Raw genomic sequence first — 22499 nt, forward strand, 5'->3', positions numbered from 1 at the left:
TTAAAAATTATAACGCATTAAAATTCGAGAACTACTATGTTACATGTCTTATAGTTTGATGAGCGAAAGTGTAATTTATTTTTTTTATGTATAATTTTTATTCCAAACGAAGACAAAGTTGAGTAGCGATCAATTTTGTTTAATTAGTAATTTCATTCGAGAAAGAACCTATATAACTATAGAATAAATTTTGGAATGCCTAATTATTAAAAATAGAAGTCGATCAATCATATTTTAGATATTACAAAAAAGTTTAAATATGAAGTTAATCGCTTATCGGACTAGAAATATGACATTAAAATTTGATATTAAAATCAAAGTAAAAATATATAGAACCTTGAACCATTTTAAATTAGTATATCCAATCTTTCAAAATTTTATTTTGCTTTACAATCTTTCAATATATTAGATTTAAGTCAGTAATAGTATTTTGATTTTAAAATTTGAATATATTATTTATCTTTACAAATTTAGTTAATATACTTTATACAATTCTCGCAAATAAACTTATTAAAATAAATAATTAACCTAAACTCCATCAATCTTTTTTTTATGTTTTATTGTGCAATCTATATCTAAGTAATTAATACTATAAAACTAAAATTTATATTTAATATATATACAATTTAAGTTATTTAAAAATTATAGCTAAAAAATTATATATTTTAAATTTTTATAATGAGAAAGAGAAGAGAATTAGACTGAATTAAAAAAGAAATAGGCCCGATTCCTCGTGCTCTCCTACCCAAAAATCAGTGAAGAGAGGAAAAATAAGAAAAATTAAGATAAAAAAAGATCCCCAACCCCCCTAATTAAGATAAAAAAATTAAGATAAAAAAGAATAATTAAGGTTGAATAACAAATAATATGTATAGAATTTCTTTGAATGATAAATTATTTTAATCTAACTATCTAATATTTTAAAATTTTAATTTAAGTAACTAATCTTTTAATTTGGGTACAAAAATTTAAGCTAATTACTTTTGATACAACACATTCGAAATTTACAGCTAAAATATTATTAATCGATTCAGACCAAACAAATTATAAATTAGCTAGCAAAATTAGAAATTCCAAAGATTTGGTAGTCAAATAAAAATGTTAATAATTGAGACAAATTCTCTATGTTTTCATTCTCAAAATAAATAGGTAATGCTTTGTCTAGCCTCATTAGGAAAAATATTTTTAATCTAGTCTGTTTTCAAAAATATTTCTAATCTAGTCTAATTTTTATGGATTAGAAAAAAAAATATGTTAATAACTTTTATGTAAATTTATGTGTTAATTAAAAGAGAGATTATTTTTTTCTCTCTCCTCTCCCATCTTCATCTTCCAAGACCTTTCTCTCACTCCCTCTCTCTCTCTCTCTCTCTCTCTTCCCTCACACATTTTCTCTCCCCCCTCCCCCACACACACTCTCTCTTTAATATTTAATAATAATTAATTTTTATTATAATAATAATAATTAAAAATTAATATTTAATATCTAATAATAATAATAAATAGTATTATTACTATATTGTAAATTTTTATTATTACTATTATTATTACTACTATTATTACTAATTTTTAATTTGGCCTTATAGTTTTATCAAATATAGTCAATTTTATAGCATATCTGCTGTATAGTTATATCATTTTATTTTTATGTAATTTATAGTCGTATCTTAATTTGAATGTACAGTTTTATTGGTTGTTTAATAACATCAATTATATAGTCAAATTAATATTAATAATATTAGTAATAATAATAGTAATAATAAAAAGTTATAATTTAGTACTAATTCTATTTATTATTACTAGTGAAGTTATCCGTTCATTGCGGTGGCTGATGCTATGAAAATTTTGACAAAGTAAAAAATTTTAAAATTTTTGACTTGTCATGAGATACCAAAAATACAAATAGAAGATATGAAACAGATATAGTAAAATTTATAATTTCAGCAAATAAATTACAAATAATAATAATAAAAGAAACGACAATAGAACACTATTTTATACGCACCTTAATCTCGCTGTCGATATCAGGGAGGCGAATCCTGATCCATGCCACATTTGCTACCGTTGTCAGTATCGAGCTTCTTCTTGGTCACAGTCACGTCGATTCCGTACAGATCTTCCCAGACCAACCGTTTCTTCCCCGTCATCGACTTCAAATTCATTTTTAGTTCCCCCCATCGTGTCGTGCCATGATCCTTATAACCCTAATTTCATCCCCACTCAATTAAAAAATAATTAAGAAAAGTATAAAATATGAATCTTTTTTGTGTCCTTTCTATAAAAAAAAAAAATTTGTTTCTTTTGTGAAATTGATTTGTTTACATGATAATGAATCATGTGAACATATTAATTAAAAAGTGGGCTGGTAATAAAATGAAACATTAGTGATGAAAAATAATAAATTCAATTATTAGGAAAAGAAAAGAAGGTAAGGGTGAAGGAGGTGAAGGAGGCATTGTTACATGGCAAAATTTATAAAAAATAATGTATAGATATAAATAGATATAAATTATTANGTGTGGGTGTATGGGTGGGGAGGGAGGAGAGAGACTGCTGCTTAAGAGGGAGGGAGAGAAAGAGGGGAAAAGGTGTGGTTGGTGAGGACTGAGGAGAGAGAGAGGGGTCTTGGAAGATGGGAGAGCGAAGAGAAAAAAAATAATATATCTCAATTAACATATAATTTATATAAAAATTATTAATTTATTTTTTTTAATATATAAAAATAAGGCTAAATTAGGATTATTTTTGCTTTTTTTTTTCCCAATGAGATTAGACAAGACATTACTTTCAAAATAAAACTCAAGTAAAAATTACACTTTTGGCACTCAAATTATGGAATGCGTGATATTTTGATCATCAAACTTTAATTTATAATAACATTTAGCTTAAATTTACTAAATTATCGCAATCAAATTTGACAATTCAATTTACTTGAATATATAGTTAATATAGAAATAATGCGCCAGTACTGCAAGCAATAACGCAACAATGATTAAATACATTAGCAGAATTAGATTATGGGACTTAATTATAATAATTTAAATAATTTGAGTAAAAAATTACTATAAATTAATATTTAAAAGGAGCCAAGGACTGAAAGCGTAATTTAGGCTAAAAACTGGACTAAAAGAGGAGTCTAGATTCTAGAATACGGTTCATCAGTCTTGTACAATAATTTCTCCCAAGGAGGGAAGAATGATGTGCTCTCCAGCTGCCAGCCGGACTTCAAAATCCGGACTTAAATACGAATGTATAAGAGCCTGCAAAACATCCTACGAGGAGCCTTATACGGACCCGTTAAGAAGTAGCCCATCTTTGCACCCGCTAATACCCGGTGGGTCCCACTGAGGAGTGCGCAAACGGGTTGGTTTCTTTTCTCGGGCGCGCAAAGAAAACCGCCTCCGGTCGAGGACTCGCGTCCCCATCGCCGGCCCCACCGCGTCCGGATGCGGTTTTCTCCGCCCGGCTCGGCTCGGCTCGGCTCGGCTCCGGGAAACGACAAGAGTGCACCCCCCTCGAGGCGAGGGAAAGGGCCGGGGCCCCTGCTGTACGGGCGTTGGCGCATGCGGGCGCGCGCGATTGGTTTTGCGGTGCCGTCCGATCTCCTGCCCGCCGATCTCGAAATTCATTCCACGCCGAGCATGAGTATTACTCGACTAGTTCGAATTAGGTTTAAAAGCTCGAGAATATATATATATAGTAGAGTTATTATGCTATCGAAAGTATAGAGAATTTGGAGCTTTCGATTTTTTGATTCTTAGATCAATCCCTTTAATCAGTTCTTAACTTTGGATTAATACTATTATTACCTTGTACGGACCACTCAACTCTAGAAGTATTATTTAATCCTAGTACCTTATAGGGATCACTCAACCCTAGGGATATTATTTAATCCTAGGGAGGATCGCAATCATCCCAATCGTACAATCCTTAATTACAAGGTCAAAAATTCGGAAGCATCAAATCCTCTATATTTTTTATAGTATAGTAGTTCTACACTATATATATATATAGAGAGAGAGAGGGGCTAGGGCTACTATACTCTTATGATTATAGAGCATTTCGTACTCATAAGTTGTTTTCAATGGTGGAGCTTCCGAATCGATGATCCACTCTGTTAAATATGATTTAGAGTATTTGAAACTTCTAAAAAATAAATTTTGTAATTTTTCGAAATCATAATAAAGTTAATCAAGTAGGTATAAAATGAACGGTCAAAATCGAACGACGTCTTAAAAATAGATGATCGGATCCTTCAATTTAAGATCGGAGTTATTGATCTTTATCTATATAGTGAATAAAATTTTCTATCAAAAATTCAATTGATTTCGATTCTTTTACATCGTTAAACTAGCAAATATTCCATACTGGCCATTAAAAATTGTCAATTTTGTGACCTTTTGATCGTAAGGTAAATGATGTCGAAAAATTATAAAATTTAATTTCTAGATGTTTTAAATACTCTAGATAACGTTTAACGGTATGGATCGTCGATTTGGAAGCTCTATCATCGAAAACAACTTATGAGTACGAGGGTGATCATACTCATAAGAGTATGATAGTCGAACTATATATATATATATATATATATATATGAAAAAATATATAAATATAATATATTTTAATTATATATAGGCTGGGTGAATAACCTGAGTTTAGTTAAAAATGGGCCAATATTGTTGACCCATAAAAACAAGCCCAATAGACAAATAAAAGAGCAAAATTTTACTAAATTTATACATTTTTCCTTTCTTTCTTTCTTTTACATAGCTCTAAATTTTTAATATATTTCTCTCTTTCTCTTTTTCTCTGTCTCTCATCCTAAATGACCAAACCGGAAGCCCTCCAAGTTACCAAGTAACAGCATGTCGTTGCCTACCTTACTATTAATTGTATGCTTGAGAAAATATACAGAATATTTTTAAAGTAAAAAATTATTATTTATGTAAAATTTTAATTTTAGTTATATATGATTGGATAGTTTAATCTAATATTTATCTATATAATTTATTTATTTTTAACCGCATGAATGAAAATGAATAATATGAAGATTGAAGGCGGAAGAGAAGACATGTGAGGCTGAAAAGATTAGATATTCAACTCATAAATTATTTTTCTTCATATTATAATACCATATTTCATATAATTATTTTGTACTTTGAATTATTAGACATATTTTTGTATCAAATTATAGATAATGTTTATACAAATTAAACTATTGATCGTATGATGTTGAGAATTTCAAGCAGCTCGTTTGGGGCTCGAACTCGCTTGACTCGAAATTAGGCTCGCTCGAGCTCAGCTTGAATTAATTTCAAACCAAGCTTGAGCTTAAATTTAGGCTCGAAATTAATTTCAAACCGAATTTGAGCCGAGGTAAGCTCGCTCGAGCTCGGCTCGTTTCCACCCCTAGTCCGCACGGAGTCCGCGACGTGCATGGTCATGGGACTTGCGAGGGAAAATGTATCTCTAGCTCAAGTTTACTCATTTGATCGTAATTTTTAAAAGGGGCAATTGCTTATATACTCCTGAAAAATTCTCGACTTTTGATTTACCTTTCTTAGAAGGCTAATATTGAAAATATCATTTCTACGTTTCAACCTATTTCTAATATACCCCTAGAGTTAAAATCTGTTAATTAACTCTATTATCTCTGTAAAATTATTATTTTGCCCTTTCAAATATACCCTTCTACCATCACCGACTTTCTTATTTGCCCTTAAAGTCAGGGGCACAAAAAGTATTTTGACTTTTGGTCTTTTCCAATATACTCTTTTACCGTCACCAACATTTCTTATTTGTCCTTAAGTTAAGGGCAAAATTGGTATTTTAATTTTTTTAACTGTGGTAGATATTTAACTCACGTTTAACCCAAATTAACTTAATAGGAGATAACTGCGGGGGTATTTTGTAATAACGGTAGAACATGTGAGGGGTATTTTAGAAAAAAAAAAAGTAGGGATAAATTAGATATTTTCAAACGTACGAGGGGTATATAGGCAATTATCCCTTTTTACAAAATATTGGCCAATTTGCATAAAAAATTTATAAATTTTAAACTTTTGTAAAATTAGATCAGTTTTTTCGATTTTTTAGATTCGATCTGAATTTTTAGCAAATTGATCAAAATACTTTTATTATTTTTTCTCTCTTCTCTTTTTTTTTTCTCATTCATTTTTTTCTTTCTCCGAAGAAGGCGGCGGAGGCAGAAACGCCCCACCTCGCCTCTCACCCTCGTGCCCTCGCCCGCACACCCCCACCTTCTTCGCTTCCGACCTCGCCGAGACCGTGCTGCGACTCTTTTTTTTTTTTTGCCCTTGCCGACGCTCCTCCACTGTTTTCGACGATGCCCCTCCTCCACCGTTTACTAAGAGGGAGTAAGTATCTTATAATACTGATTACGAATAATTATGCAACTTATAAAAAAAAATAATTTCATAAATACTCTTCTAGGGACTATTAATTTCGTTAATAATTTTCTAAAATTGATAATATTACGAATGCTCTCCAAAATATCAAAAATTATCATGTAGGCCCACTGCTAATTTTGGCAAACATGAACCTGAATATTTAATATACTAAATATTAAATTAATTTACTGAATATTTTAGTTATTAAAATATATATCTAAAAATTGTATTATATGCTTTTTATATGACTTTGTTTTCAGATTCTAGTTCAGGTTCAGATTTGGTTCGAGTATAGACAAATCTACAACCAGACCCAGATACTTTTAAATTTCTAATGACCGAAACCATCCCTGATAGGAACCGATTGAGCCCGTCATATTTGGATTCAAGTTCGGATAAAATCGTGGGTATTTGTACCCATTGACATCCCTAATTAATAGTAGTAGTTTTGAACTAAATGACATAGTTAATTTTCTTCCCTATTTTTTTGCAAAAAGAAATCACATAACTATTTATACGCACCTCTATTTTGTTTTTTTTTTTTTTTGAGAGATAGGTAGCATACTACCCGCTTCGTTATTTCATTTAGAAATAATGCCGAGTTTAGATAAAAATAATTTTTCTGAAGTGATTTTGAAAAGTGATTTATATATATAGTACGTCTTCTATTTCGAAAGTACGAAGGCTTCCGTGCTTATAAGTTGTTTTTGATGATGGAGGATCCGATTCGGTGATCGGCTCCATTAGATATGATCTACGCTGTTAGAACTATTTATAAACTAAATTTTATAATTTTTCGATACATTTACCAAGCGATCAAAGAGTCTCACAAATGATTATTTTAACGGCCGATGTGACACGTTTGAAAGTTCAACGGTGTAGAAGAATCCAAATTATATGAAACTTTAATAGAAAATTCTACTTAACATCAAAAGAAAGGACAATACTTCTGATTTGAAATTTGAGTCTTTTATCACTATTTTTTATGAGATTTTTATTTTCAGCCGTTCATTTTGAGCCTACTCGTCCACTAGGCAAATAAAATAAAAAATTATAAAATTTGGTTTCTAAATAGTTTCAATACCGTAGATTGTAATATCCTTGGTGTTTTAAATTTCAGCATTTGAGACTTGTCGATACATCTGGATAGTGTCGGGACAAGTCCGAATCGTTTTGGCGCGAAATAGACGCAAAATGGACTCAGTGTGATCCAAGAGCAGGAATTTAGCACTGAAATCTGCAAATTGTAGGTTGTCAGCATTGAGTACCGGTACCACACAAGGGACTACCGGTACCCCAGTCTAATTTTCTGATTTCTGCTCTTGGGTTGTGAAGGCTGATGTGGGATACCGGTACGGCATCGGCCTGGTACCAGTACTCCAGGGTAGGTGAGGGGCCTTTTGGTCTTTTGATGCCTTGATCATTTCACCCTTATCTCCCACCGCCTATATAGGATAGAGGATCTGAGAGAGAGCTTTTGTTTGCTCTTCCCTCTCTCTCTCTCTAGATTGAAGCCGTGCGCTTGGTGGAAGTCACGGTTGGAGCTCGGATCGACGTCGACTTCGCACTGGGGAACCGTTTGAGCACGCGAGCGTCGTAGTTGCATCGTTGGGAGGCCGAGCGAGCGCGTGATTCCTCTCCTGTTGACTTCTAGCCGTAGTTAGATTAGCTTTCGAGGTGGGTTGAAGTTTACCAAATTCTTTGAATTTCCTCCTGAGCCTAGTTTGTTGTCAGCATGTATTTTTGGCTTCGTATATCATGTTTAGTAGCTCGATTCGTCGATTTGCATTGTTCTTAAATGAAATCTGAATTGAAGCTTTAGTTTATTATACATGTTGGACTTGGATTTGACTTAGGAGAAAACTATAGGTTCTACACTGTCATTTTCTGAAAACTACCAAATTTAACTTTAGGAGCTGTAGTTTGTTTCTATCGTTGCAGTTTGTAGGCGGTAGATACCCAGAATAGTGTAAAATGAATTTACGTTCATGTTGGAATGCCGAGTTTATTTTTACAGTAGTGTATAGACTGTTCCGGACTGTCGGGTACCTTCGTGGTTGACGGTGGATCTAGATTTCTGTATTTTGCACCAGATTGTGCCGAGAGCACGTGAGGTATGATTGTTAGACCAGTTAGACCCTTCTGCTTTAACTATAGCCTGTGAGAGCCTAATTGAGCTCGGCAGAGATATGCTTGCATACTAGGTTGGGTAGCGCCCACGAGTGCCACTCCGGAGTCGGGCTCTGTGCTTTTGCGTTGTTGTCGTTGTGTCCTGGTTGGACTCGCTCTCCACTGACGGCTCAGCGTAGTGGCAGTTAGTGTAGCTTCGACAGACGGGACATGTGTGTTCACAGTCCCTAGTGAGATTGGGTCAGAGTTTACATTTTCTACAGATAGTTAATATTGATTAGCGATAGTTTAGTGGCATATAGCTGTAGAGTTTTTCCAGCTTCCTTTACTATCTTTGAGCATACCTTCTATAGACTTAGTGGGTGAGCCGTTGAGGTCGGTAGCGGTGTCCACTGAGGACTACTTCTTTTTGCAGTAGTTCTCACACCCAGTTGTTGACCCCTTTTTGCAGAGCCTCATTCTTCGACTGCTGCTGTTGTTGATTCTGATCGTGAAAAGGGAGTCGCGAGCTAGATCCCTTCCAGTTTTGTTGCTGTTTAGAGGAGTACCAGCTACAGGTAGTTTTGGGTTTCTGGGTCATGTACATACTGATGTTAGATCCTCGCAGGAGCGAGTGTTTTTGTATCTGGAGATTATGTATGTATTGTGAACCCGATACTTATTTTTATATGTTACAGTTCTGTTAGCAGCTTTATACTACTCGTTGTACTTTTGTATGATTACAGGTACATATACAGCTATCTCTTCGTATATAGAAAAAATTTTTTTGTATACGGCGGATTTGTCGGCGTGCCCAGGGAAACGAGTAATCTGGGGCGTGATAGATTAAGCTGGTATCAGAGCTTAATATTAGGTCGTTGGGATTTAGGAACCCTAAGTTGGGTAAACCTTAGGAAGGGAAGACGCGAGAAGCGTGATTTATCGCGAAAGTTAGCGATTGAACTGTTTTAACTTCTCCTAGAATGGAGTGAGTGATTGAAGGAGTGTCTGTTTCGACCAAGAAAAAATTATGTCGGCTGCAGACGGCATAATTTTGAGGAGAAACAGGGGCAGTCTTCTAGACTTTCGCTTGACTGTGTCAAGAGTGCTTGTGCTTTGTATCTGACCCTTGTTTTGTTTTCATGCAGCTATGTATCGACGTCGAGGTCGACCGCCGACCCGGGATCGTGCCACACCACCTGAGATGCCGAAGCAGGCAGGGCCGAGTGCACCCCCGGATCTGAGAGAGCAGTTGGCTGCCCTGACTAACATGACGAGGCAGCAAGGGGCATTGTTATAGAGGATGTGCGAGACCTTCGCTCCGCCACCTAGTGTAGTATCGAGAGCACCAGAGTAGTCAGCTCCACCCCCGACTACTCCTGAGGCTGCACCAACCGCAGCTGTACCCCTACCAGTGACAGTTCCTACGGCACGGGTTACATTCTCTAGAGAGGCGTCACAAATGTCTGAGGCCGAGCAGGAGCGGATGACTCAAAAGCTTGCTCGTTTCCGCCGTTTTGATCCGCCGACCTTTGACGGTAGCTACACGGAGCGCCCTGGGTTGTAGAGGGCTGGGTGAATGCGATGGAGAAGCTATTTGATGACTTGTTCATACCAGAGAGGGAGTAGGTACACTTAGGAGTGCACTGCTTAGCTGGCGATACGTATTCTTGGTAGAGGAGGATGAGACGAGATCGAGGGTTGGTGGCATTGCAGATGAAGTGGGATGAGTTCTGCGGAATGCTGTACGGGGCGTATTTCGCAAACAGCATGAAGCAAAAGCTCGAGGAGGACCTGAAGAAGCCTCAGTAGGGGGAGCGATCTGTTCAGGAGTACACCCGTGAGTTTACTTGACTCCTGAACTGTGTTCTATTTGTAGCCAGAGACGAGGCCCACAGGGTATATCTATATGAGGGAGGCTTGAGACCAGAGATCTTTTGGTTGGTGCAGGCGCAGAGGTTGAGGGCCTTGAATGCATTGATTGAGGAGGCTTTATAGGTGGAGAGAGGTGATGTATCGATCCGCGAGCGGGCAGAGGTTCAGGTGCCGGGGTAGAGTCAGGATAGGAAGCGCCCGGTTCCAGATGACGGAGGATAGTCGAGCAGCAGGCGTCCGCCGAAGCCTCCACGATCACGCTCTCAGGGTCGTGGGTCTTCTGGGCGTTAGCGTTCTGGGGGACCTCGTCAGCAGAGGCAGTCACAGGGGACTCCGCAGTATGTGATTTGTGGGGGACCACACTGGCCCCGACAGTGTGAGCAGAGAGAAGGCCGGTGCTATGAATGTGGACAACCAGGGCATATGAGGGCAGCTTGTCCTCAAGCAGCATCTCCAGCATCATCGACGGCGTCAGCACAGCCGGCACCTCAGCAGTCTTATGGAGCACCACCGAGTTACCGCTAGGATGACAGAGCGTTTGTGCCGCGGCAGGGTGAGCGGCGACATCAGGCTTCGAGTGGCAGAGTGTATACAACCCAGGTGGAGGACTCTACAGCAGCCGACCGGGTAGTGGTAGGTATCATTTTGATTTTCGGTATTTGAGCTCGTACCTTATTTGATACTGGTGCATCACATTCTTTTGTTAGCCGAGCATTTGCATCATTGCATGGTTTAGAGATAGGACCGTTGTTGCATGCATGAGAGGTGCAGATTTCTGACCATACTTTGCAGGTAGCAGAGTGTTATTGGTCGTGTTCAGTGCAGTTGGGCTCGTGGATCATTCCTGCAGACCTGTTGGCCTTAGGGCAGTTACAGGACTTCGATGTAGTGCTTTGCATAGATTTGCTGGCGCGATACTATGCGACGATCGACTATGGAGCTAGGACAATGACGTTCTGCGAGCCAGGCTGGGAGGAGTTCATGTATAGAGGCTGCAGGAGTACGTTGTTTGCCACTTGAATTTCGTCGGCGAGAGCTCGACAGCTGATGAGTAGAGGATGCATCGCTTTTCTGGCGACGGTTGTGGAGGTGTCTACGGCGGCGCCGGGACTCGAGGATATTCCTATAGTCTGTGAGTTTCCGGATGGTTTTGCCCCGGAGTTGACGACTATGCCTCTAAATAGAGAGATTGAGTTTGTGATTGATGTAGTTCCTAAAACTGCACCAATCTCAAGGCACCCTACCGGATGACACCGGCAGAGCTGAGAGAGCTAAAGGCGCAGCTTCACGATCTGATGGATAAGGGGTATGTGAGACCCAGTGTATCGACTTGGGGAGCACCGGTGTTATTCGTAAAGAAGAAGAATTGTTCACTCCGATTATATGTGGATTATCGAGAGCTGAATAAAGTGACCATCAAGAACAAGTATCATTTGCCGCGCATCGATGATCTGTTTGATCAGCTGCAAGGATCTTGTGTCTTTTCGAAGATTGATCTCCAGTCAGGTTACCACCAGTTGAGGGTGAGGGCCGAGAATGTTCTCAAGACGGCTTTCCGGACTCGGTACGGGCATTATGAGTTTACTGTGATGCTTTTTGAATTGACGAATGCCCCTGCCGCATTTATGGATCTGATGAATAGAGTATTCAAGCCATTTTTGGATAAATTTGTAGTGGTTTTCATTGATGATATCTTGATATACTTCCTAAGTGATGCCGAGCGTGAGGAGCACTTGAGGATTATGCTACAACTTCTGAGGGAGAAGAAGTTGTATGCTAAACTGAAGAAGTGTGAGTTCTAGCTTCGGGAGGTTTCTTTCTTGGGCCATGTGATTTCTGCAGTTGGAGTAGCAGTGGACCCGAAGAAGATTGATGCTATTCGGGATTGACCCAGACCGACAACGACGGTTACCGAGGTGAGGAGTTTTCTTAGATTAGCAGGATATTACCGTCGATTTGTGGAAGGCTTTGCGAAGCTTTCCACACCCCTCACTCGATTGACTCGAAAGTGAATCAAGTTTATCTGGAGTGAAGATTGTCAGAGGAGGTTCGATGAGTTGAGACAGAGGCTGATGTCGGCTCCTATCCTTACCCTTCCAGTGATGGGGGAAGGATTTGTGATTTTCAGTGACGCATCGCACAGCGGGTTAGGTTGTGTTCTGATGCAGCATGGTAAGGTAATTGCTTATGCTTCTTGGCAATTGAAGGATTACGAGAAGAATTATCCTACGTATGACTTGGAGCTTACCGCAGTGGTCTTTGCTTTGAAGTTGTGGCGGCATTACTTGTAAGGCGAGCACTGCGAGGTTTTCATTGATCATAAAAGTCTCAAGTATCTGTTCACACAAAATGAATTAAACTTGAGGCAGCACCGGTGGTTAGAGTTGTTGAAGGACTATGATATTAGTATTCTGTATCACCCTGGCAAGGCGAATGTGGTGGTAGATGCGTTGAGAAAGAAGGCAGTGCAGAGCTTGAACATGTTGATTACTCAGCAGAGGCTGTTACTTGAGGAGTTGCAACAGTTGAGGCTCAAGGTAGTGTCCCCTGGGTCTACTGCAAGACTGATGTTTTGGTCTTGCAGCCCACTTGTAAGGACTGAGATTTTGATAGTGCAACTAAACTCTCTGTTGACGATGTTTATGTGTGTAATTTAATTACATAAGCATTCGTCAAGTTTCAGGAGAAAATGAGCTAGAATGGAGAAGTTACGCGATTATTAGTTTTCACTTAAGTGAATAGTAACTCCGGTTTTCCGGAGAAGCCACNGAATGCTTATATAATTAAATTACACACATAAACATCGTCAACAGAGAGTTTAGTTGCACTATCAAAATCTCAGTCCTTACAACACTCTGTTGGACAGGATCAGGGAAAAATAGAGTGGAGACTCTCATTTGTTGAGGATTCGAGAGCAGTTAGAGAGGGGACAGGCAGAAGCTTTTTTTGTGGACAGTTCGGGAGTACTACGGTATATGGCCCAACTGTGTGTGCCTATGGATTCAGAGATCCGAGAGGAGATTTTGAGAGAGGCTCATTACTCACCTTATACGGTTCACTCCGGTGGAATCAAGATGTATAAGAACTTGAAGGCACATTCTTGATGGAATGGAATGAATTTATGATGTATGCCCACCCATCTGAGGATGGTGTACATCGTATATCTCTTTTGGGGTGTATAAGTAGAGTTTTTCAAAAAAATAAAACTCGAGTTCTATAAAATTTTAATCTTAAATATCAAGACATGAAAAATTAGAGAATAAATTGTTGCTTGATTCATTAGAAAATAATGTTGAAAATTTTTAGTTCTTCTAATATTAGGCACTTTAAATATTGTAAACCACATATGATGAGTTAAAATCTTGAAATTAAAAATTTTAAAATATTGATTTATAGGTATAGTGTGTAAGGTATACTTATACATTCGGTAATTAATATAAATTGGTCAAATCATAGTAAATCTTTCTATATATCAATTTTTTTCATTGTTCCTTTCTAACTTTCAAAAATCTATATTTTACTCGCTTAAAATTTTAGAAATATTTTTAGGAGATACAACGTTAATGGAAAGGGCAAAATGACCAAATTATTCTTACTTTTTTATAAAAAATAATTTTTTAATATATATCTGTCGTGTTGAAGGGTATTTTCGGTATAAATTATAAAAAATTGGCGGAATAGTGATGAAATCCTGACGGAGGTGGACTAAATGTAACAACTTAAAATGATGGAAATGTAAAATATAGATTTTTGAAAGTTAGATAGGAAAAGTGAAAATATAAGTATTTATAAGTGACTAATGAAAACATCCCACCCATTGGATGAGTAGAATGTATGATGTACACTCTGATTGAGGTGTATATATAGTATTGCTTTAAATTTTATGCTATACTATATAATTATTGCAAGATAGACCTTATACTTTTTTACTTACATATGCTTGGATTAATCTTATTAGGGCAAACTTTACAATCTAATTAAATTTTGTAATAATTTTCAGTAAAATAGATATATATCAAATTTTAATCGACAAATTTGATGTGAAAATTGATAGTTGATCTAAGACGATACCATATCTACATCAAATCATTATTAACATTCGAGCTGGTATCAGTGAAGATACGGTCGAAATAAGAGAGAAGCATGACGTTGACGTCGACGTGGAGGAGGAGGAGAAAAGGAAGAAAGTGGGAGGAGAAAGAGAGAAAGAAATAGTGAGAAGGAACAAAAAATAGCGAGGAGGAACGTTGGGGTGGTCGAGGAGGAGAAAGAGAAGTACAAAGAGAGAGAGAGAGCGAGGCGGAAGAAAACAAACTGTACAAAAAAGGATGAGCGTGAAAAAAAAAGAAAAAAAGAGGAATAAGAATATTTTAAGCAGCTTATTAAAAATTTGAATCAAATTTACGAAATTCAAATAGACGACCTATTTTTGTAAAATCTTAAACTCGATGAATATTTTATGCAAATTGGTCCTTAAAATTTAACTTAGATAGATAAAATTTTTTACTATCCAGAAAAAAAAAATCTAAGAATAAAAAATAAAATTTTAGGGAAAACTTCAAATAACCTCTTGTGGTTTCACTTTTTCTCACTTTAATATCTTGTGGTTTAAAGTTTATTAAGTTAGTACCCTGTGGTTCTGCACTTTTTCACTTTAATACCCTGTGGTTTAAAGTGTATCAAGTTAGTATCCTATGGTTTCGCACTTTCTCACTTTAGTACCCTGTGGTTTCACACTTTCTCACTTTAGTACCTTATAGTTTAAAAATCACAGGGTACTAACTTAATACACTTTAAACCACAGGGTACTAAAGTGAGAAAGTGCGAAATAACAGGATATTAATTTGATACATTTTAAACCATAGGGTACTAAAATAAAAAAGTATGAAATCACGGGGGGCATTTTAAAGTTTTTCCTAAAATTTATATGAGTATACTGATATTTTTGGTATGCGGACTTGCCCGTGAACGCATGTATTTTAGCACGTTCTATTCACACTCGCTGAAAGTAGGTTTCCTGCAAATACCGGAATTTTATCCTGCAAATACCGGAATTTTATCTGCCATTTATTATACAAGTTTTAAATAATTATTTTATTATAATAAGAAATTAATTTTATTTTCTTCTAATGAACCGCTAATTTATTTATTTATTTATTTTTGAATAAAGTTTTTATATAAAATAATATAAGTGGAACTGATAGACTTTTTCCGCTCTGACAATTGTTATTATAATTAATTAATCGGAGTGTATTTACAAACTTATCAATTATGATAAAAATAAGAAAAAAATCTCCCCGCACGTATATCAAAACATACAAAATTCATATTCTAAAAAAATAAGAAACAAAAAAAAAAAAGCAAAACATAGGATATAGAAACCAGTGTTCTAAAAAATCAGGTCGAATCAACCAAAGGCAGAGCCATAGCCATTGAGAGACCTGCAGTGACCATGGTCTTCCCTAAATTTTTTAAAATTACATAAAAGTTCATTATAATAAAAATTAAAATATTATAAAATTTAGTTTTAGAGGGCCAAATTAATTTTTTTAATAAAATTTGTGTTTCAATTTTTTTTTTCGAATTTCTTGGTCCTTTCCCTTCAACTCTTACAGTTTTGTTCTTTTTTAGCATATTATCCTTATTGTTGTTAGTAATAACTGATCAGTAAATTTGACAATTTTTTTTTTTTTTTTACTATTCGAGGTCGAATTTTTTTTCTATCAAATCTAAATCTTGGCTCCCCCGCCGAATCTTAATTTTTGGTTTCATCTTTGAAATCAACCGGTTAAATCGTTCAGACCGCGGCCCAGTTCCTAGGTCAGTCTAATTCAACCTGTAAAATCAGAAAGCTTTAAATTTTGTATTGACCTATTTGAACCCGTTTAAATCAGTCACTTATCATAGATCATCAATCGGACAGTTCAATCGGAGCGGTTTATATTTTTTAAAAAAATGTTTATAAAAAATATATTATTTATCTCATTTATTTTTATTATTTTACACATAAAAATATAATAATTTATTATTAATAATATTATTTGATATTACCGGCTCGATCGATCGAATAACTGATTGAACCACTGGAACCGTGATCCAACATTTTTACCCAAACCGATTCTTTAATTTGAAGTTAATAAATACATGGGATTTTTTATGTATTTAACCCCTTAAAATTTTTTTTATAAATTATCCTAATAAATTTATATTTGCATCAATAGTCCTAACTTTGTTACACGAGCGCCTAGATTTTATTTTTAAGTTGAATATAGTAATTTAGTCACTGTGTTCAATTTAAAATTATTAATACGGCACTCACGTGATAAGAAAATGATCATATATGTAAATATAAATTTGGTAGAATTATTTATAAATATTTTTTTGAGAGGGCTAAATAAAAAAAAAAAAAAACCCTAAATGCATATATTAACCTTTTTTCTTTTAATAGCATATGAATATACTTTTTCTTGTACTGAGCCGAGCCGTTGATTTGAGCCGATTCTCTATCGGCTCAATGTAGCTCGATCACAGCGAACGAAGATTAGAGAAGAGTCGGACGTTAAAGCTTATATACTCTCATCCTCGTTAACAGTGCTCTCTCTCTCTCTCTATCTCTCTCTCTCTCTCTCTCTAAAAAACCCAACCGTTGGAGTCTTAGCGCCCAAGATTTCCAAAAACCCTACCAAAATCTCCGATTCCGCGCCCACATTCCCTTAGATCTACTCATCTCTCGCCCAATTCGAGCTCGGATTCCGATCCCCCGTGGCGCAAAACCCCGGATCCGGAGCTTCCGCGGCTTAGATCCACAGCATTTCGATGGATTTTGGTGCTTCCGAGGATTTGAGGTGAGGAATCCCCAATTTGGAAGCTTCAATTCGTGCTTTATCTCGATTTTGTTTTTTTTTTTAAGCGCATTTGATTGATTTGCGTTGGTAAAATGGGTGTTCGAATTGGTAGGGATTGGTGAGATCCGTTGGTGCTTGGGCTTGAGCTTTTTGTGAAAGCTGCAGTACGAAGTAGAAGGTGAGAGATTAATAATTTGATTCATTTGGTTACCATTTACCTCAGAATTTTGTTGAGCTTCATTAAGTGAAATTTTAGGGTAGAGATTTGAAACCCTTGAAGCTACTATTAGTTGTGCATGCATTAAACTCTACTGTCTTTGTAATTTTTTATAGAAATCATTTCATTTAATTGGAGAATTTTAACTAAAAATGTCATCTTTCATCCAAAATTATAGATCACACTGCTTATACTATGTAAGAACTGATAAAAAAATAAATGAATAAAATTCTACTACATCAGTATCAAATAGAGCAGTTCAATTTGTACTTTTGATTTTTTTTTTTCTTTATTGGATTTGAAGAAATCGCTGTCATATAGGTTGGCACACCTCCACTCATCACATATTTGGTCAATAATTATGTGACTTGTGGGGCCTTATGGTGTTAAAATGTCTGGTTTGGGCTACTTGTGCAATGTCAAAAGGGTATGTTACAATCTAAGGAGATTTGAATCTCACAACAGGGGGTCGATTTTGATCGATGGTTTATATCTTCTTAGCTGTATGGTCCTGACCAATTTTTCTGCTATCATCTGTAGGCCCCTGTAGATTTTTTTTTTCATGTGGGTCCCTGTACACTATAAATTTTGTTAGATAAAGTTCTCTAATATCTTTATCTTGTATAAGAAACTTGGGATTTTGAAGGGGTGTTTTTTCCATCAATATGATCACTGTATTGGGATTCCTTTGATCTTTGTGGAAAATTCAGGATTTCTTGTTTGAGACTGAAGCTTCGGTCACTGTTATCTGGGTTTCTATCAGTAGGTTTGATGCTAAGGACATTACATTCTGTTCAGTTTTTATTGAATCATATTCTTAGTTAGAATTCAAGCATATTTACTTTAAAGGAGTGAAAGTCCCATTCCTGATTCCGCCATTCAACATTGCTTCTTTGAGATTGAGGATTCATTGCATTGATTTGTGGCTATTTTCCTGAACATTTGATTGGAATATAATGTATTCTGTCTGTAACTAGCTGAATTTAATTTTAAAACCTGGGTTTTGTTGCATTGTATTCTCGATGAGTGAAGAAAAAAGAAATCAGATTTTCAATTCATTGGATAAAGAATTGGACTTGGAAACATCCAGAAAATTGTAATAATTTTGATGAAATTTGGTTCCTTTTTTGGTATATATTGGTGAAATCAGGTAGCGGAGATTGCTAGTACAATGATGGAAGCTGAGCTATGTTCGTCTCGAGTTCTTTCGCCTTATCGGGATGAAAGTGGGGACGAGGAGCTTTCGGTGCTTCCGAGGCACACTAAAGTTATTGTTACTGGTAACAACAGAACAAAGTCAGTTTTGGTTGGACTACAAGGTGTTGTAAAGAAGGCTGTTGGGCTTGGTGGCTGGCATTGGCTGGTAACTAAGAGCTTTCTTTTTATTGAAGCTTTATTGCACAGTAAAAGTACTTCTGATTTTTGCTTTTTCTTTAGCATTACTACTTGGTTGGGGATTCCAACATATTGCTGCCACTTTTTGGATTCGGGTCTGATGTTAATCTTTGATCTAGTCATTACTGGGTGATATCATGATTTAAATTTGTTTGAAGACTGATCAGTGTACCTTTTGTGCTACGAATTTGGAATTTCAGAATTTGAGGAATGCTTCAATACACCGGCTAAATTAAATCTAGCTGTTCATATTTTAAGGGCGAGATTGACTTTTGCAAAGTGGTTATCTGCTCAACAGGTTACTATTCGTAAGGGTAATATGGAAAAACAAATACAAGCTAATTACCAAATTTGATTAACCCTACACAAATATTTGTTTCCTTATTTAATTTTGTTACTTACCAAATTAGATAGTGCTAATTTGATAAGTAATAACCTTTATAAAATTGAATTTAAAAATCAATTTGAGCTTAAACTTTATAATTATGTACATTAAATTCAAATTTAATTTTAATTTTAATTTTCAGAATGAAAAAATTTATGTTTAAATGAATAGTATATTTCAATTCAAATTNTTGTTAATTTGATATTAAAATGACACGAAATTTCAAATTAACAATTAACTTATTTGAAATTGTAAATTATGCTGTATTTATAAACATAACTTTTATTTTTTATTTAAATTAAAGGCTTCTATTTTTAAAATTAAATTCAAATTGTTCATTCGATAGTAAAAACAACATTAAAGTTCAAAACATTGATTAAAATTAAATTTTAAATTTAGATTTAGTTTATATTATAGTTAAAAAAATAAAATTTTTTAACTATTTAAACTAAAAAAAAAGAAAAAATAGCTTCGGAGAAGATGACTGTGGGTGAAAACTTTCCAAAAATTGAATGGGATATTTTATAATTACTAGAGGGGCATTATGGGAATAAAAATAGAAATTTACAAAAAAGTCCTTCATGCTAATTTTACATATGAGGAAATAGTTTGCCCTTGGTAAGAGGGTGATTGGTACCTAAGGCAACAAAAGCCAGTCACCCTCATAACTAAAAGACATCTCCACCATTCATTTAAAAAACTTTAAGAGCCGAGATCTTTTTGGTGCATAGGAGCATTGCTCTTAGAATATTGGTCTTAGGAGAGTAAGGGCCTACTTTCCCTTGCTTTAGGAAGAGCTTCTCTACTCCGAGAATCAACAGTAAAATATTTGACAATCAAAATGTTTGGAGCTTTTCTTGTGGCAGGAAGCTAAACTGAGCTTTTGGCCATTGAAGGTAAAGGGTAGAAGCTCCAATTTGGTGCTCCTACTTCTACTGCGGCAGGTAGCCTGTTGGACTGATTTTGGCCTGTTTTTGGATTGTGGTGCCAATTGCACCTGCTTTTCAGCACTGGAAGTCCCAGAAAATCGAAAAGTACTTCCAATTTTTCTTCCTCCAATGCTATAAAATTTCTATGAAAACTGCCACCAAAGAAGTATGCAGTTACATGCTTCATTGGTGGCCGTCCCTGCCACAATTTTATAGCATTGGAAGAGTGAAGATTGTAAGCACTTGCGGAGTTTTTGGGCCTTCCAAAGCATGAAAGCAGGTGCTTTTGGCCACTGCAATACCAAACTAGGTCTTACTGAAAAAGTTGCTAGTACATTTTTGATTGCTCTATTCAAACAACACTCTTGCAAAAGCTTCAAGCCCTAAATCCTAGTGAGTTGGGGAGCTGTTGGTTTAAACGATAGTTTAACTGGATTCAACAGCAAAGAAGTATGAGAAATCGCTTGCACTGGCACTAATCTCATACTTTTAAAGAAAGTAAAGCACTTAAATCTGCTTTGGTCTTTTCTGAAACAAAAAACACCCTTCTTATTGCGATTAGCTTACTTCGAATTTCGTAGTATGTTGAGTTCTTTGCTTATGGTTGTTTCAGGTCCTTAAGAACGGAGTAGAGGTGAAGCTGCAGAGGAATGCTTTAAGCGTTTTAGAACCTCCGACTGGTAATGAAGAAGATGATGATGACGACATTTATCGAGATAACTCTTTCTGCAGCAGCTCTGACATGGGCGAAAAGGACATACATTACCGTTAGTCACTGTCTTTTAAATAAGTTTTAACTTTGAAATTTGCAAAAAAAGTGCTTATGTATGATTATATAATTTCCATTGATTGCAGCTAGCATAGAGTACCACAAACCTACAAAGCCGAGGGTTCGGCACACAAGGCCATGGACACCGTCTGCAAAGTCTATTAACCGGATCAGGCATAAAGATGTTCATTTGAATGGCTTTAATGCTCGGACGGTAGTATTTTTTTCACGTTGCAGTAATTAAAGCATATATGCTTTGTGTTAAAAATTTTCTTATCTTATATGAAAATCGTCCGCAGAGAGTGAATTTGGCAAAACTTGGGACAGCAACCCTATGGAGATATTGGAGGCATTTTAATCTGGTATTGTTATACATTCTTTCCAGTTACATCTCCTCATGTCAACAAAAAAGAAGTCTATATACTTCTAAAATGTGTTTTGTCATTGATATCAACGAAATCATCTAAATCATGTTTATAGGAGTTTATAGGATACTGCCGCAGAGTGAGATGTTTCATTATTTAAAAGGTGTCCGAGCAAAAAGTTTTAGTGCCTCAAAGTCCCTTTTGCATCTTAAGCTTAACATGTGTACTAATAATGATTCAGGTGAGCATCAACCCTAATCCATCAAAGGAGCAGCTACTGCGCAGCGTTCAGCGCCACTTCCTCTCTCAGGTTCCCGTCATTGATTCTATGGTCAATTCCTCAAATACCCGTTTCGTCGTTTAAGAACAAACAAATTATAATCTATTTTTGACATTTTATCTTTGTTTTTTTTTCGCCCTTTTATCATTGTGAAAAGCAACTGGACGAGGTGCAGGTCATAGTTGGATTCATTCGAACGGCGAAGCGAATGAAGGCGATCTACTCTTAAGGAGGAAGAAAGGCTGATTTTTTTAGTCGTCGTCACTAATCTGCTACTGACCATCTTATTTGTTTGTAAGATCTAACTGTTGACTCTGTCAAACAGTGCTTTGTTTCCTTAATTTAATGCGTTATTGTGCATTGCTGTTACATATTGCCTCTTCTCGGCCAGATTTATTTGCCTGTTTGGTGTTGCCAGAGCTTCTGCAAAAGTGTTGAAATCGTGTGATCACTCTCGAGGATGGCGAATGTTGCACTTACATATGCTTCGCCTGGAATTAAGTACAGTAGTTTTAAAAAGTACTGATGCTACAATAGGTTTTTGAAACCTTCTAAAAATATTTATGAATTTGTTTTTTTAAAAAAATATAGATTTTTAAAAATTAGGAAGAAAAAGTTAATAAAAAAAAGATATTTATATGAAGGTTTTTGTAATTTAGCATTAATATTCTGTATTGAAGAAGCTTACATTCTAACAGTTAGATAAAAACTTATTATTTTGATCAGGCTATTTAATCTTTTAAATATTAGATTGTACTAATCAATCTTTCAAATTATTTAAATTATTTAACTTAAACGATATTTTGATTTCTAAATTTGAACTAATTATTTATTTTATTGTATTCATAATTGCGAGAATTATATAAATAAACGACACATTTAAATTTTAAATAATTATTTATTAATTTAAATAAAATAAA

At 35.5% G+C, this 22499-nt stretch overlaps 1 protein-coding gene across 2 annotated transcripts; it reads left to right on the forward strand.

Moving 5' to 3' along the window:
• LOC109713694 lies at positions 16982–21948 on the forward strand. Of its 2 annotated transcripts, none has more exons than XM_020237871.1 (8): positions 16982–17239; positions 17352–17417; positions 18607–18819; positions 20779–20932; positions 21021–21148; positions 21234–21296; positions 21541–21630; positions 21737–21948. In XM_020237871.1, exons 3-8 carry the CDS (start codon positions 18628–18630, stop codon positions 21806–21808), a joined length of 699 nt encoding a protein of 232 aa, XP_020093460.1. In that variant the 5' UTR covers positions 16982–17239; positions 17352–17417; positions 18607–18627; the 3' UTR covers positions 21809–21948. The 2 variants fall into 2 exon arrangements, with proteins under 2 accessions (XP_020093460.1, XP_020093461.1); XM_020237872.1 differs by having other exon boundaries at positions 16984–17239; positions 21541–21609.

This window comes from Ananas comosus, linkage group 8 (genome assembly GCF_001540865.1).
Source record: "Ananas comosus cultivar F153 linkage group 8, ASM154086v1, whole genome shotgun sequence".
Taxonomy (NCBI): domain Eukaryota; kingdom Viridiplantae; phylum Streptophyta; class Magnoliopsida; order Poales; family Bromeliaceae; genus Ananas; species Ananas comosus.

Bases quoted from the DNA above. Each gene is read 5' to 3' on its own strand.
- LOC109713694 (XM_020237871.1), top strand. From the start codon at position 18,628: ATGATGGAAGCTGAGCTATGTTCGTCTCGAGTTCTTTCGCCTTATCGG. The intron at 18,820-20,778 runs GTAACTAAGAGC...TGGTTGTTTCAG, and splicing joins TTGGTGGCTGGCATTGGCTG to GTCCTTAAGAACGGAGTAGA. The intron at 21,631-21,736 runs GTCAATTCCTCA...CATTGTGAAAAG, and splicing joins TTCCCGTCATTGATTCTATG to CAACTGGACGAGGTGCAGGT.